Here is a 15,330-nt window from a genome sequence, read left to right on the forward strand (position 1 = left end):
ATCCTCTCAGCGTGTAGAATGCCTGAATCTACGTCCGTTGCTTTGCATTCCTCGCGTCGCGCTTCTTTTTCGTTTGCTCGTCGCGTATCCTTTTCTTTGCGATGGATGCCAGTCTAACGCCTGTGGCGCGATCAGGCTTCCCGGATGCTATTGGACGTAAGAAGTCGAACACCATCGTTTCGATTTTTGAGCGTAATGAACAGCATGAACGTACGTTACAAGTTTTGGGTTACCTAGGGCTATGGGCTATGTTAACGTAGAATTAGAAACCAAGACATGGAAACCATCAGCGCTGCGCGCCCCGGTCCTTATTTTGACCATCACAATTTGCTGGGCCCTAATCACCGTCCTACAGGTGTTACTCTCCAGGAGTCAACGGGACAATGGTATCATCTTTGCACCCAAGATAAGCGACCTTCCTTTGAGCCGAACATTCCTCTACCTCTACTTCCCGACCATTGCCGCAGTCATCTTCAGCATATATTGGGCATGGATCGACCTAGAGACCAAACGTATGGAGCCTTACTATCAGCTCAGTAAGGAACAGGGCGCTCTGGGAAAAGACTCACTACTTCTACATTACCCTTTCGACTTCGTACCACTGGTTCCATTGAAGGCTGCCAGAGACAGACATTGGCCTGTATTCTGGGCTTCTCTCGCCGTTGTTCTAGTAACCATGGGCTTGGTACCCACACAAGCCGGTATCTTTTCTACGCAAACCATCACTCGAAATGCAACAAGTCCATTTGACCAGTCGACGGCCTTCATGCCAGCCCGCAATCAGGCATCGAATATGACACTACGATTCGCGCAATCGACTTACGCAATCGCAGCTCAGAACGAGACGCTTACGCAGTACATGGCACGTAACTTTACGCTTGCGCCGATTAGACCAAAAGCCATCTCTCCCCACGCATCTATATCGCACGGAAACTGGTCTGCCCCAACGACGATGTATAGTGTAGATCTATACTGCGAGCCTGCTATCTTCAGTAGAAACTCAGCACGTAATGGTCTTGTCGCCAACAGTACCAACGGATGCTCTTTTCATCTAGGCTTGGATGGCAACATCACTATGGGCGGTAACAAAGCCTGGCCAGGGCGAACTGTACTCAACAACAAAGAGTTTACTGCCATGTACGTGGGCTACTGGAATCCCCTAGGGTTTGCCGACTACTCCCTCGACAATTATTGTCCCACTACCAGTAATACGACTTTCTACGCTGCTATAAGCCGCAACAAAGCCAGAGGTACCGATGCACCACAAAACGTCACCGCCATCTACTGTTGGCCAACTTACTATCAACAACCCGTACTGGCAACTGTGGATGCAGTCTCTCTGGAACCGTCACTCATCCGACCTACGGGCGCAAAGAAGCCTTTGGAATCAAGCTTATTTAACACTACCCGCCTGGAGCAGTTGATGAGTTCAAACTCACTGGGCGATGAAGTGAGAGGCGATTTAATACCAAGTAAATCTGTACCTGATTACATTGACTCCATCGCGCGAACGGGTTTGAGCTTGGGTAGTGGGCCCATGGGTGCCGGTGTGGTGCAGCCGATGGTTGGACTAGCTCTGGCCGTCAGCAACTTGCCTCTGGAGGACTACCTAGACTGGAAGGTACTGGCCAAGTCTTACGCAGACGGATATCGATTGATGTTCGCTCGAGCGATGCGAGATGTTCTCGATCAAGATTTCCGGACCTCCAACAATGTCACTGGGCACATCATAGACACGACGGAAGCCGTGCTTATGGAACCCGTCTTTGTTTACGTTGTGGAAGGATTTCTTGGTGCCATATCTCTGGCGACTATCGCGCTGCTGTACCTTTCGCTCACGCGTTCAAAAAATCTTCGCTCGAATCCTAGCACTATCGCTGCTATCATGGCGATGGTGGCTGACAACGAGCCACTACTGGCTGATATTGAAGGACTGGACTGTTGCACGACGAATGGGATTGAGGAGTATCTTGGACACAAGCGTTACAAGCTCGTTGATGATGGGACATCGGTCGGGTGAGTTTGGTTCAACACAAGGGCCACAATGCATTCAAGCTGATAATTTTGACAGAATTATTGAACTTGATCAATCTCCCGAGATTATCGCAGACGAAAACCTGCCTATGCCAGCAGCACAGCATCGCGATACACCGACCGATATCGCGAAGCCAATTCGACCCACCGAATTTAGCCTATGGGTAGCTGGACTCTTCGTCAGTGTATTAATCGCATTGGCAACGGGTCTTGTTGTGCTTTTTGCAAAAGCTCGTTTACAAGGTACAACACACTATTTTACCACTTTCAGCACTTGCAATTATTGACTGGTGAAACAGGTTTACCACTTCCCTCAAAGAACACGCTTGTGCAAAACATCCTCGAAAACTACATCCCCACGGCTGTAGCTACACTCATTGAACCAATCTGGGTTCTGTTCAATCGTATGCTTTGCATGCTGCAACCCATTGAGGAGCTGCAAAGCTGTAACGCGCGAGCCAAGAAGTCAATCGACCTCGATTATGCTTCCCTACCACCGCAATTGGTCATTTTGAAGGCCCTGAGGTCGAAGCACCTCGTACTTGCTGCGGTTTGTACCATGGCGTTGCTGGCAAACCTCCTTGCAGTCAGTCTTGCTGGTCTGTTCAATCAAGCTACTATCGATATTCAGCACGCGATAGTGGCGGATCAACCTCTGCAGTTCAAGTTCATGCCGGTGGATGGAAATATAGGCCCAGTAGGCGGTCAAAATTTCGGCTCTAATGTTGCGTCTGGCGCTTACCAAGGCAGCAATGGAGAGGAGCAGTTCTTGATTGCGGACTCATATCTCAGGCAAGGTATACCGCTGCCAGCGTGGACCGACGAGAACATGTTCTACCTCCCGTTCGCTGCTCAACAAACGAATACCACGGCGACGAAAGACATTGAAGCCAGAACCAGAGCTTTTGGTGCAAAGCTTGAATGCAACAGCCTCAGGTTCGACAAAAGCTTCCAAGCCGGAATCATTAGACCTCTATCGACGAGTGAAGCTATTAACCCATCGGTCAACATCACAGTGACCACCGATACTGGGAGGAGTGTTCAGTGCACCAAGACCGGAACCTACATGCGTCAAGGTCCGATTTCCACCACTGGAAACTCTTGCGTTACGGGACCAAGCGCGGCTGAGTTGGCGTTCATACTTGAACCAATGGCGAACTCTACTCAGGCTGACGCTGAGGTGTGCATGGGATCAATCGTCTTGGGATGGCTCCGAAATCCCACTGGTTCTTGCGGAGAGAGCAAACCAGTGTCTCTGGATGAGCACAACTCAGCTTTCGTACACTGTCGCCCTAGGTTGATGACTGGCTTTGCGACTGTTCGAGTAGACTCCAGCGGCCGGCTCCAAAAACAAGCGCAAAACGTTACCCTCGACAACGACCAGCCGAACGCGATCTTCAGCAACGATTCCATAAACATCATTGGACAGTCCAATCGGTACATATTCAAGGACGATAGCCCCGGGTGGCACAATGACAGCTTTGCCGACGGCTTCATAAACTACTTCGCTAGCCATGCAGTGAATAGTAGTCGGCTAGTTGATCCACACCACGGCCTTCCCAGCTTCGACGATATTGAAGCACCTTTGAGCAAAGCGTATTCACTTTTGTTTGCGATATGGATGGGTATCAACAGAGACACTTTGCTCATGCCTAATCGGGCAGAGAGTCTACCGTCGCTTCGAGGCTGGCGCATAGAGCCCGAAAAGCGTCTTTTCATTTCTACGCCAATGTTCGCGATCTCTGAAGCTATATTCTGCATCTATGTCATCGTTGCAATCCTGGTTTACATGCGCCGACCTGGCCAGTATCTCGCACGGATGCCCACATCAATTGCCTCTGTGGTCGCCCTGTTCGCCGCCAGTAGCGCCGTACTAGACATGCGAGGGACATCTTATTTGGACAAGAAAAGCCGAGCGCAGCATTTAGAGGAGATAAATGCGAGGTATGGGTATGGAAGTTACATTGGTGGCGGAGACGGACGCGTTCATATCGGCATTGAAAAGACGCCATTTGTACGAACTAGGTCAAAAAGCACCTGATTGGAGAGGAAAGTCGGTTCTTGGCGCAAAGGATCAATCAATTGATTCTAATCGCTAGAAGAACGTTCGTAATAATACTTCGCAGCTGTAATTTAGCGGCTATCCAATGAGAAGTCGAATATACATCTCTTCGAAATCTTTGCTTCCACTCTGCAATTGTTGTAGTGAAAACCAATACTCTCTCTACGACAAAAGCTTGCAAGAGTGAAGACAAGCTCAATCTTCCGGCCGAGTCACGAACTCTATGCAGAGTAGCTGAGTAGACGAAGCTTGATCAGAGCCGCATAGAGGGGATAGTGGAGATTGGAGCCGAGCAGCATGTGATGCAATCACGTGCCCTTCCCCAATCCGATTCGTTGGCAGATGCATTATCTACTACGACGATCATAGCGGCGAACGAATCCCTGTAATCTGTGCATATGTTGGAACCAGAAGGATCTTCCGGACGTTGCTCACTAACATCCCGTCCAGTACAGAACTTCCAAAAAAGTAATACAGTTTCCGTAAAGTGTTGAGGTGGAGAAGAACCAACATTACTTTGACGAACTGCAACTCCAATGCATTGGCCAAGCGATGCAGATCTAAGGCTTGGATAACATTTGATTTCAGGCTACCAATAGATTCTTCGCGCTGCAAGAATTGTGACAGGTGGCTCTTGTTGTCTTGCTTGCTGCTGATCGAGACTGCTCCTAGGCAATATCGTGATGAACTTGGTCGAGTAGTATGAGAAATGAGCCAGCAATTGAGCACTGTCCATGTCGAACCTGCAGCCGGTGCTAGATGGTAGCTGCCACGAGCGCCGGATCAACAAAGACGAACTCATGCTTTCGTGTAATATTCATCTTTGCTTATTCAATGAGAACATTGGCGAAGGGACGGCAAATACGGCACTTTAGCACTACTACTACTACTGCATCTATTCCAGCCCGTTCTGACCTCAATGTTTGAGTATGCAGGCTATCCTTTTTCCACAAGGTGGAACGGCGGTTTAGCAGCGACTGGTCATTCCAATTGAAGCCCTTGCCCTATGAATTTAGTCATGGACGTCATATGCATGTCCGATGGGTGATGGGGTTCTTTCCCAACGTGCGTGCGCAGAATTCTGATGGCCATCATAGCGTTATTGGTAATAACTCGAGCTTGGATGTGGCATTCACTGCGCGTGCACTTAGAGCATCACGTAGGACCACTGCGTGTGTCCCGGTATTTCTTTACACAGGAATAGATGATTGAAAGGTGTGTGTGTATGGTCGTGGAACGTTCCTCGGTACGGCAGGAAAATTACACAAGAATACTAAGAGGCCATCACTAGTAGATAGCGTGTTGGTCTTATGAACGGTTGATAAAAGTATAAGTCATTATTGCTAATATACCGACAGTCTAACGGGATCGACGATGGCAGGTGTTCTGTACCGGAGAACTCAAGGTGCCCAAGATGCGAAGAGCGCGCATCGATTTAGTCAGATTTCAAGCAACCTTTGGCGATCCAGTAACGTTTGCCGCTGGCCTTTGTTGAAGAACGACGGTACGAAGTCGAGGTTTTGCTGTAACATCATTCTGGCCTCCTATGAGTGGCCGTAGCGGAGATGACGACCATCTTTGGACTTGGTATGTGCGAAAACCGACATCCTCGAGGATCGCGACTTGACTGTTAGCCTGATCTTACGATTGATGATCAACCGAGCCGTGCGAAAGGAGATTTGGACACGATCAGGTGTGGAGCAAGGTGACGTGTAGTCATGTTCGTGCGTTCGGGGAAGACTACTGGAAATGGCGAGGATGCGTTCTCCCGGGACAATTGCGATTATGTAGACATGATCAGTGACGAATTTGACAAAAAGGCAATTGCAAAGAAGGAATCTCGTTTTGGCTGTGTTTCGTGAAAGGCGTGGGTGGTCAACTATCACACGCTAGAAGCGACGAGGCCAAGGAGCTCTTCCCTCAACTCTTTCCCCGCAATCACGACGCCGTACCGTTGAGATGGCAGGAGCGGAGCTGTCATCACTCCTTCCTGCATGTCTCACTCAGAAAAGTCGTTTTCATGTGATAGGTTCGCCGGATCTTCGATTCCTAGCACCAACCGCGCTGTTTCATTCCTGTTGGGCAGCAGCAACAACAAATCAAGTGGACGTAATCACAAACGGGGGTTGCTATTGTTTTGTCTCGCGCTGTTGGCGTCACTAACTTGCAGCTGGTGGTAGACGGCCCAATGTCAGTAGTCGACGGCGCATCCGAAACAAGGCCTCGCTAGCCTTTTTCGATCCCCACTGATCAGCTTTCAGGAGGAAAGGGAGGCCCAGCGGTGTTGGCTCCTCGCCGCCCTTCTATCGTGTGCGGGTAAGTGATTCGATGAAACAAGCTGCGGTTGGTAGACAGCCAATCAGTCGTTGGAGCGAGGAAGGCCTGAAGGCAACGACGCTTTTCCATCACGAGCTGATGTCGACGACAGGCTGGTAGCGAGGCCTACGGGTCGCTAGGTACCGCCGTGTCGTCACCTGCACGAGACCAGACGCCGCAGCCACACTCACCTTATGCCCGGATCCGCCGTACTTGCGACCTTCGTCGACACCGACGCTCCGATTCCGAGAGCAACTCGCCCACGTTGTGGCGCAGCCAGCTGAACACGAGGCTACGACAGTTGCATTGGGTCGATCTCCCAGATTAGCAGCGTTCGCCGTCAGGAACCATGCATAGACCGAGGGCTGTTAATAATCAGGGTCTAATACTGTCGAGAGTAACAGAAGTGACGGCTAAAAGGTGGAGGCCCAGTAAAAGACCTCGCGCATGAGGGATACCCAGGGTGCGACGCATGAAGTTCGATGACATCGACGCGGCCGGTCGCCCACAAGGCCTGCAATCAAAGACCTCTTTGTCATTCTGGCCGGTCCGCTGCTGTCCAGACTCCAGAACTTCAGTCTGGCGCCCGTGTCGCAAACACGGCGGTAAGTAACCTCTGCGTTACCTGCAAAAAGTCGCGATTGTGCAACCTGGTTTGCTGTCGGATAAGCCATGGGCGGACGCCAGGTGTGCGTCGAGATGAGCACGTCTGCCAATGGGAGGCTCCGCAGCGGCTTTCGCGAAGGATGCTGATCGTTTCACCTTTAGCAGGCGATCGCCACTCCACACCATGGCTAGCTCTTCCCACTATGGAGTTATCGATAGGCTAGGATTCGGCATTCCCCTGCATGGTACACAGACCGTCGGCACAAACTTCAAACCTGACGTTGGCCCCCTGGCCATAGCCTCGCACCAATGCCTTCCCCTCTGAGTCGCTCTCCGCTTTTTTGTTTCAAGGACAATGCTCTTGTCATGACCACATGGCCAATGGTATCGGTATCGTGCCTGCCGAGAGCTCAGGACTTTGACGTTACACCACTTATCCTGCGCTCGTCCCCCTGCCGCTAAGCCGGGAGGGGGACGCCAGCCGAAAGAAGCCCGTCAACCGTTGCAAGAGAAGCCTTGCTCCGTCGAATAGCCTATGCTTCTTCACGATGATCCGCCGGGCATAGGCTCCTGAGTCCTTGCACTGCTGTACGAGCCCGTCCCGACCGCCACAGGCTAGCCATGTGGGTAGACATGAGCCTCCGTATATAACTGATCTGTGTTTCGTCTGCTTTTCCTTCTCATCTCAGGCTATTCACAGCAGTACCAAACTCTTCTCTGTCTCTTTTGCTTTTGCGCATCTTGCCTGTGGCAGATCACATTCTTTACCATTGCTGTGCGTCAACGAAGAGCTAGACTCAACAACACTTCTCCCGCCTATATCAAGTACTACTTGCTCTTCGGCCTTCAAACCACCACAGCCATCACATTCATTCCATCGCTCAGCAGGTCTAGCGATATCCAAACGAGAATATCTACTTCTCACATCACTCTTTTAAACATCAACATGTTCTTTTCGACCACCCTACTCGTGGCTTTCGCCGCCAGTGCCTCCGCGCACATGAGGATGAACAACCCCAAGCCCTTTGGCTTCTCGAGTCTCACCAGTTCACCATTGGAGCCAGCCGACTTCCCATGCAAGCAGCGACCAGGCGTTTACGATGTCACAGAGATGAACCAGTGGAACGCCGGCGAGACTCAAGTTATTGACTTCCTTGGCTCCGCTGTCCACGGTGGTGGATCATGCCAATTCTCCATCACCACCGACCAGCAGCCATCCGAATCCTCCCAATGGAAAGTCATTCACAGTGTCGTTGGTGGCTGCCCATCGAACGCGTCCGCTAATCTCCCGAACGAGAACCCAGACGGTACCGAGGCTGCGACCTTCCCCGTTAAGATGCCCGACAACATCCCCGACGGCCAATACACCTTCGCCTGGACATGGCTTAACAAGATTGGTAACCGTGAGTTCTACATGAACTGCGCTCCTATCCAAGTTGGAAGCGGCACTGGCAAGGCGTCTGCCGCAAGTGCATCTGAGGCTCTCTCGTCTCTACCGGACATGTTCGTCGCCAATCTACCCTCCACTTCCTGCAGCACCGCCGAAAACGAAGACTTCAACTACCCCAACCCTGGTGAAAGCCTCACGGAAGGAAACGGTGCCCACCTTGGAGACACGCTCAACGGTGCCGGATGCGACCAGATGACTAAGATGGGTGCTGGCAACGGGCAGATTGGAACACCCACACAGCCCGAGGCTTCCCAACCCGCCTCCAGTGAGGCTCCTGCCGCTACTTCAGGTTACGCTGCGCCGCCGCCACCTAACGGTGGTGTCTTCGCTCCTGGTGCTTCTTCCGCTCCAGCTGCTGAGCCCACTCCTGCTGAGCCCACCGCCCCTGTCGCTTCACCTACTTCCACCTATGTTGCTGAGCAGCCTAGCAGCGCTCCCGAGCAGCCAGCTTACAGCGCCCCCCCTCAAGCGCCCGATAACAGCACCCCCAGCGCTCCTTCAAGCGGCAGTGACTGCACTCCCTGTGACAACGATGGTGCTGTTGTATGTATCGGATCCAACATGTTCGGTCTTTGCAACCGCGGATGCGCTGTTGCTCAGCCTCTCGCCAACGGCATGTCCTGCTCTGGTGGTGCTGTCGTTGCTTCCGTCAAGCGATCCGCCAAGTTCCCTCGCGCCCACCTCCACCGCCGCCACGGCTCGTCCCTCTTCATCTAAGAGTTTCGCAGACGCCTTTACATATCCTCAACAGCCGTTGGCTACGAAATGCAATACCTGGAGTTTGGGAAACGGATCGGGGCACCCACGGATTGGGTCGCCATACAGGATGGGTTGGGTTTTGGGTCTCTTGTTCATATACCTCTTCATGATGCGCGGACGCCGTTTGGTTCTGGCTCGTGACTGCTTTTGCGCTTTACTGTTGTTACATTCATTCATGACCGGCTCTAGATTGAGCCGGCATGCCCTGTTATTTTCCTTGGAGAGAGTCGCTGTGATCTGCCTCGTGTCTACGAGCGCAACATACCCTGTACCTACTGTACAAAATCATACAAAACGATTGTTCGTTCTACACTATTTTGCTCATATGTATGAATGTCGTGACACTTGCTTACTTGCTCCCGCTTTTAGATCCTTCCTATTGTAAAACCACTCCGTACGAGAAAGAACCTGAACGGTTCTAGAGCCTACATCGACATTAGGCCAGCTCCTTTACATTTGTTCATGTTGATGTAGGCTGCAGACCTGTTCAGTTTTTTCCCAGGTTGTCGTCAATCTACCACTCAAGACAGCATGGGAAAGCCATCCAAGAGCGCCTTGTCTGCACTTCCTAATCATGATATTTCAATGACTCTATACGACTTTGGCGATAACTACAAACGTAGCGTAGCCAAGCAAAACCACGAGGCTATTCACCGGTTTATGACGTTCATGGGATGGCCGGCTCCTGATTGGGCAGCCTCTCAGGGAACAGCCAAGGGGACCAACTTCCCCTCTGATTCCCACTTTCAGCCCTAAGCTCCTGTCGCCAGCGCACACCCGAGCACGCGACGAGCCAAACGACAAATCTCCCTACGGCCAGTCGACTACTATCATTTCGTGCTGTCAGGCCCCAGAATTCTAACCGCGCCGAGGCCCTCGTTTCGCACGCCGCCGCCACTCAAGCTTAGGCGGTCATTGCGCTCGCCCCACTACTTCGCTGCCTTCACCTCCACCGTCTTCTTGTGCTCGCTCCCTACGCCTTGCTGTTCAGACCGCCCACCATGGAGAACCAACCGCAGGACGTCGACCAGTCCAAGTACATTGACAATGCTATTCGCGCCGTCCGTGAGAAGAAGCCGCTCCCTGAGATTGACTTCACCCTGCATACTATGGAGGATGGAAACCAAGTGAGCACCCAGGAACGTGTATGCAAAGGTATGCTCAATCTATACGTCGTGGCATGGCATTCCGCCAGCTTGTTCGCGTTTGCGCCGTTTTCGAGGCACACAGTCAGCTAACTGTGCCGTGTTCGCCAGACGTACAAGCACCCGCCTTCCACCCGCCCACCGACGAGCAATTCTTCTCCCCTCAAGATCGCACAAAGCCCAACATCCAATTTCTGAAGCAGCACTTCTACCGCGAAGGTCGCTTGACCGAACAACAGGCGCTATGGATCATAAAGAAAGGCACAGAGATCCTCAAGTCGGAACCCAACATGCTTGAGATGGACGCACCCATTACCGTGTGCGGTGATGTTCACGGGCAATACTACGATCTCATGAAGCTGTTCGAAGTCGGTGGCGATCCAGCAGAGACGCGCTACCTCTTCTTGGGAGACTACGTCGATCGCGGCTATTTCAGTATAGAGGTAAGACGGCAGGAAAGCAACCGCTGTGCATTGGCTGACACTCGCAGTGTGTTTTGTACCTCTGGTCGCTGAAGATCTGGTACCCCAACACCCTCTGGCTTCTCCGAGGAAACCACGAGTGCCGCCATTTGACCGACTACTTCACATTCAAGCTCGAATGCAAGCACAAGTACTCCGAGGCCGTGTACGAAGCCTGCATGGACTCGTTCTGCGCACTTCCCCTAGCGGCTGTTATGAACAAGCAGTTCTTGTGTATACACGGTGGATTGAGCCCCGAGCTTCACACTCTAGACGACCTGAAGAGCGTACGCGGAACTCCACCCTTTCTAACGCCATCGCTAATCTCATCAGATTGATCGTTTCCGCGAGCCACCCACCCACGGCCTCATGTGCGATATCCTCTGGGCTGATCCCCTCGAGGAATTCGGTCAAGAGAAGACCAACGACTTCTTCGTCCACAACCACGTCCGCGGATGCTCATACTTCTTTTCGTACCCCGCTGCGTGCGCTTTCCTCGAGAAAAACAACCTTCTGTCAATCATCCGCGCGCACGAGGCGCAAGATGCTGGATACCGAATGTACAGGAAAACACGGACGACTGGTTTCCCCAGTGTCATGACAATCTTCAGCGCGCCGAACTACCTCGACGTATACAACAACAAGGCTGCGGTTCTGAAGTACGAGAACAACGTCATGAACATCCGACAGTTCAACTGCACACCGCATCCATACTGGCTGCCTAACTTCATGGACGTCTTCACATGGTCATTGCCATTTGTTGGCGAAAAGAGTGAGCAGAAGTACCAATTCACATTGGAGTATCATACTAACAAGTCGTAGTTACTGACATGCTCATTGCGATTCTAAACACCTGTTCGAAGGAGGAGCTCGAAGAGGAGACGCCCAGCTCTCTGGCTTCCGGTCCATCATCGCCACCTCTCTCCAGTCTCGACCCAGATTCGACCGAGTTCAAGCGACGTGCAATCAAGAACAAGATTCTGGCGATTGGTCGCCTCTCTCGTGTATTCCAAGTGTTGCGCGAGGAGTCTGAGCGTGTCACTGAGCTCAAGACTGCATCGGGTGGTCGACTTCCTGCGGGTACGCTCATGCTCGGTGCGGAGGGCATCAAGCAGGCGATCCACAGCTTCGAGGACGCACGCAAGGTCGATTTGCAGAACGAGAGGCTCCCACCGAGCCACGAGGAGGTGCGAAAGTCTCAGGAGGTTAGCCGAGAGCAGGCTCTCGAGAAGGCCACCAAAGAAGCCGACAACGACCAAGGTCTCGCGACTGTCGCAAGACGCATCAGCATGTAAGCATCGATCCTACGTAGCTTGTCGTGCAGTAACTAATTTGCATAGGTCATCTGGCTCTGGACGCAGCCGGAGAAGCTAGGCGCGATTCAAGCGCTCGCGATCCGAGAGCGAAGCTGATAGACGAGCTATGACATTGCAGGATGTTTAGGTTCTTGATTTCTGTATTGGCGGGCCACCAAATGTCATCAGTATACCACGTAGGCGTATTCGGGCCAGCGTAACCTAGAGAGGGCATCACCTTACGAAGCACGGTAGTAATTTGTCGGTCGACTGCTCAAGTTTAAGGGCGTCGACCTCTCATTGAATCACATAAAATCAAATTCCTATGACACCAGTGTACAGCCACTTGCTCCGTGTGAATGTGTATGAGACTGCGCACGGACCCGGACCGAAGCTAGCTTTGCCGACCTACGTCAACATGGACATTTCAACAGCAATGCTCAACTTCAAGCCCGATGCCTCCATGGGTGGCCTCAGTGCCGCGACTGACGATCTTTCGCAAGACAGGACCGACTGATCGACTCCCGCTTGCGCGTCGCTGTCGCAATGTCCTTACTTCACGCCCGACCACCAGCCTCCGCGTGCGCTCCGCATCGACGCATGTCTCCCCGACCGCGATAAATCTGCGCCCGCACATCCCACCTCGGAACAAGGAGTTGTACGATGCACTGTCAGCGCTTAGTGGAGCCGCCGAGACCTACGTCAATATAAGCAGATTGCAATTGGCATTGCGGGGTCTGGCGGCGCAGGATGCTGTAACAAGAGTCGCTGGTACGGAACGCGCAGTTGAATTTGACGACTAGGGACTGACGATGGACAGTTCTCGGTTTGAACAGCCAATTGAGTGCGCAGCAGCTTGCACGGCTACTACTCGCAGATCCGCTCAGTGCGGAGGAGCAGTGGGAGAAGGAACTCGTGAAATCAGGCGACAGCAACGAGAGAGCGGTATTGCTAAAGTATGTGCTGATCTGCCATACTGAATAGCGCACCAGCTGACATGATTATTGTACAGATACGGCGACGATGTCGATGCACATGCGCCTTCGCCCCTCTACAAGGTCCTCTCCATACCCTCACGAACCCTGCAATCGCACAACCTAGAGGTTCTCGTCTCGACGATCAACGTCAATGTCGCAAAGTCCCTACCTCATATGGTTACAGAGAGCTCCACCGAATCGTTGCTGGTTCCCAAGCTCCAGGCCACTTCCGCACGAGGATTGCCCGTCCCATACCCGGTACACAAGACTCTAGTATTAGGAGAAGGACTGGACAGCGCCATAGCATTTGGAAGATTCTCGGCGGATGGGCTGAACGAGATGGATGATATGGTAAAGATGGCCGTCGACCTCCCCGCCCCGTCGGACGAAGTCAAGTCAGATACCCACGCCGCAAGCGCTCCCATCAACCTCCAAGTCGGCACGAAAGCGCTCGACAGCTTCCGCGAGTCGATCCAAAATTCCACCATCTATGAGCGAGGGTGGTTCAAAAGTGGTTTGCCAACGCTGTCGGAGTGGTTAGTCCAAGACCTTCAGGCCACAGACGCCATCAAGTCCCCGATGAAGACGCTTGTAGCTTCTATAGCCGACGACGTAGAAGCGAGCATCACCAAACAAGACGCCGCTCGATTGCAACAGCTTGCTCCAGTCCAGACACAATCAGACGTCACAACCTCCATCGTCGGTCATCTTGAAACATGGGCCGAGAAGTCTCATGCGGAGCTCCGTGACGAGCTTGATGAAGCCTTCACTGCTCGAAACTGGCACAAGTTGGCTTGGTGGAAGCTCCTCTGGCGTGTGGACGACGTCACGATGATAAGCTCCGAGATCCTCGAGCGGCGATGGCTCGTTTCAGCGGAGAAGAACAGCATCTACCTCGCCGGTCGCATGAATCAAGCTGGATTCCCAGATGACGTCCAACATCTCGCCGTTGCCGACATCCCTGAAGTGACAACGCAGGACACAGCGCCGACAGCAGAGAACCCGCGAACAGATCTATCCACCAACGTCCGGAAACCAATACCATGGCCCGAACACATCGCGGCTGCTCGCACAGAACTCATCAACGACACCGTGCCACCTCTGCAGGCACTCGCTCAACGACTTCTCCTACAGACCTTCAGCACAACTTCCCTCTCGTCCGCTGCCTCGGCACTGCTCTACGCGTCCATGTCTACCTTCTCCGTCTTCGAGGCTTCAGCCGTCGCGGCACTCGGTCTCACGTTTTCTCTTCGCCGCATGCAGAAACTATGGGAAGGTGCTAGAGAATCATGGGAGGGTACCTTGAGAGAAGAGGGTAGACGCACGTTGAAGGGTACAGAGGAGAGAGTCAGGTTCATCATCAAGAATGGAGGGAAAGAGTACGTTGAGGATGAAGGTGTAGCTGAGAGGAGAGCAGCGAGGGAAGCTGTAGCAAAGGTCAGGGAGGCACTTGAGCGGATGGACGGTGGGGATGGCAAGGGCAGTGTATGATAGATATGTATGAACTTGATTCAGTGTCGAGGAACAGTCTCTGTCGTAGTCGAATCAGAATTGGCGATTTCTCCAGTTTACCTCCTCTCTCGACTCAAATATTCTGCTGGTTAAGAGTTGCCTGTATTGCAATGTCTGAGTGAAGTGGGGTGACACGATCTCAGCGCAGGTTGCGCATTGCAGGTTGCCTGCAGGTTGCTTATTCACTACAACCTGCCAACATCCTATCTTTTTTCTAAAACTAAATGTAGCCTGAATCAGTGCGAATTCGCGCCGATTTGGAGTGATTCTGCCTTATTCACTAACTTTCTGTGGCGTACTCTTGCAAGAGTACGAGGCCGTCACTGTAGTGTTGCCTACAGTACGTGACGGTGCCTTACTGTGCAGCATCGTCCATCGTGGCCGCCTAGCCTGCTCCACAGGTCTTAACGAAGCCTTGTCTGTACATAGACAGAGCTTACAAGGTCTTCTTCTGCACAACATCTTGTGTTATATATAGAGAGAAGAAGACGCACGCACACATTCTAGGAAGTAGCACACTTAAGCTGTAGAGGTATAAAAGGTAAAGGTAGATACTTTTATTCTGGGCGCACAAGGCTAGCAGCTAGCTATAAGTTATCTCAAACCGTGAGCAGCCTGTAGACCTAAGTGGTGACTTAGTGATAAATAGCTTAGAAGAAAAGAAAAATAGAAGAGACCTCCGGAACAAATAGAAATCCAAAAATGCAAATAGT

The 15,330-nt window shown here is 52.1% G+C and overlaps 4 protein-coding genes across 4 annotated transcripts; all 4 read left to right on the forward strand.

The window, feature by feature from the left end:
• Positions 1 to 241: 241 nt before the first annotated feature.
• Positions 242 to 3,731, forward strand: J4E85_000106 (uncharacterized protein; the record flags this gene model as incomplete). The annotated part of the gene is made up of 4 exons (XM_051464400.1): positions 242 to 2,016; positions 2,072 to 2,277; positions 2,334 to 3,553; positions 3,699 to 3,731. The coding sequence occupies 4 exons, from the start codon at positions 242 to 244 to the stop codon at positions 3,729 to 3,731; spliced, it is 3,234 nt and encodes a 1,077-aa protein (XP_051330921.1).
• A 4,233-nt stretch (positions 3,732 to 7,964) lies between these two features.
• On the forward strand, positions 7,965 to 9,185 carry J4E85_000107 (uncharacterized protein; the record flags this gene model as incomplete). Its single annotated transcript, XM_051464401.1, has 1 exon — positions 7,965 to 9,185. One exon carries the CDS (start codon positions 7,965 to 7,967, stop codon positions 9,183 to 9,185), a length of 1,221 nt encoding a protein of 406 aa, XP_051330922.1.
• Positions 9,186 to 10,228: 1,043 nt separating this feature from the next.
• CNA1 (3',5'-cyclic-nucleotide phosphodiesterase (PDEase) (3':5'-CNP)) lies at positions 10,229 to 12,128 on the forward strand (the record flags this gene model as incomplete). Its single annotated transcript, XM_051464402.1, has 5 exons — positions 10,229 to 10,382; positions 10,484 to 10,815; positions 10,863 to 11,120; positions 11,167 to 11,605; positions 11,656 to 12,128. 5 exons carry the CDS (start codon positions 10,229 to 10,231, stop codon positions 12,126 to 12,128), a joined length of 1,656 nt encoding a protein of 551 aa, XP_051330923.1.
• Positions 12,129 to 12,546: 418 nt separating this feature from the next.
• Positions 12,547 to 14,596, forward strand: J4E85_000109 (uncharacterized protein; the record flags this gene model as incomplete). The annotated part of the gene is made up of 4 exons (XM_051464403.1): positions 12,547 to 12,595; positions 12,636 to 12,899; positions 12,949 to 13,084; positions 13,141 to 14,596. The coding sequence occupies 4 exons, from the start codon at positions 12,547 to 12,549 to the stop codon at positions 14,594 to 14,596; spliced, it is 1,905 nt and encodes a 634-aa protein (XP_051330924.1).
• Between the last annotated feature and the right edge of the window lie 734 nt (positions 14,597 to 15,330).

Source organism: Alternaria conjuncta (genome assembly GCF_024043145.1).
Source record: "Alternaria conjuncta strain BMP 0040 chromosome Unknown scaffold_1, whole genome shotgun sequence".
In the NCBI taxonomy this organism is placed as follows: Eukaryota; Fungi; Ascomycota; class Dothideomycetes; order Pleosporales; family Pleosporaceae; genus Alternaria; species Alternaria conjuncta.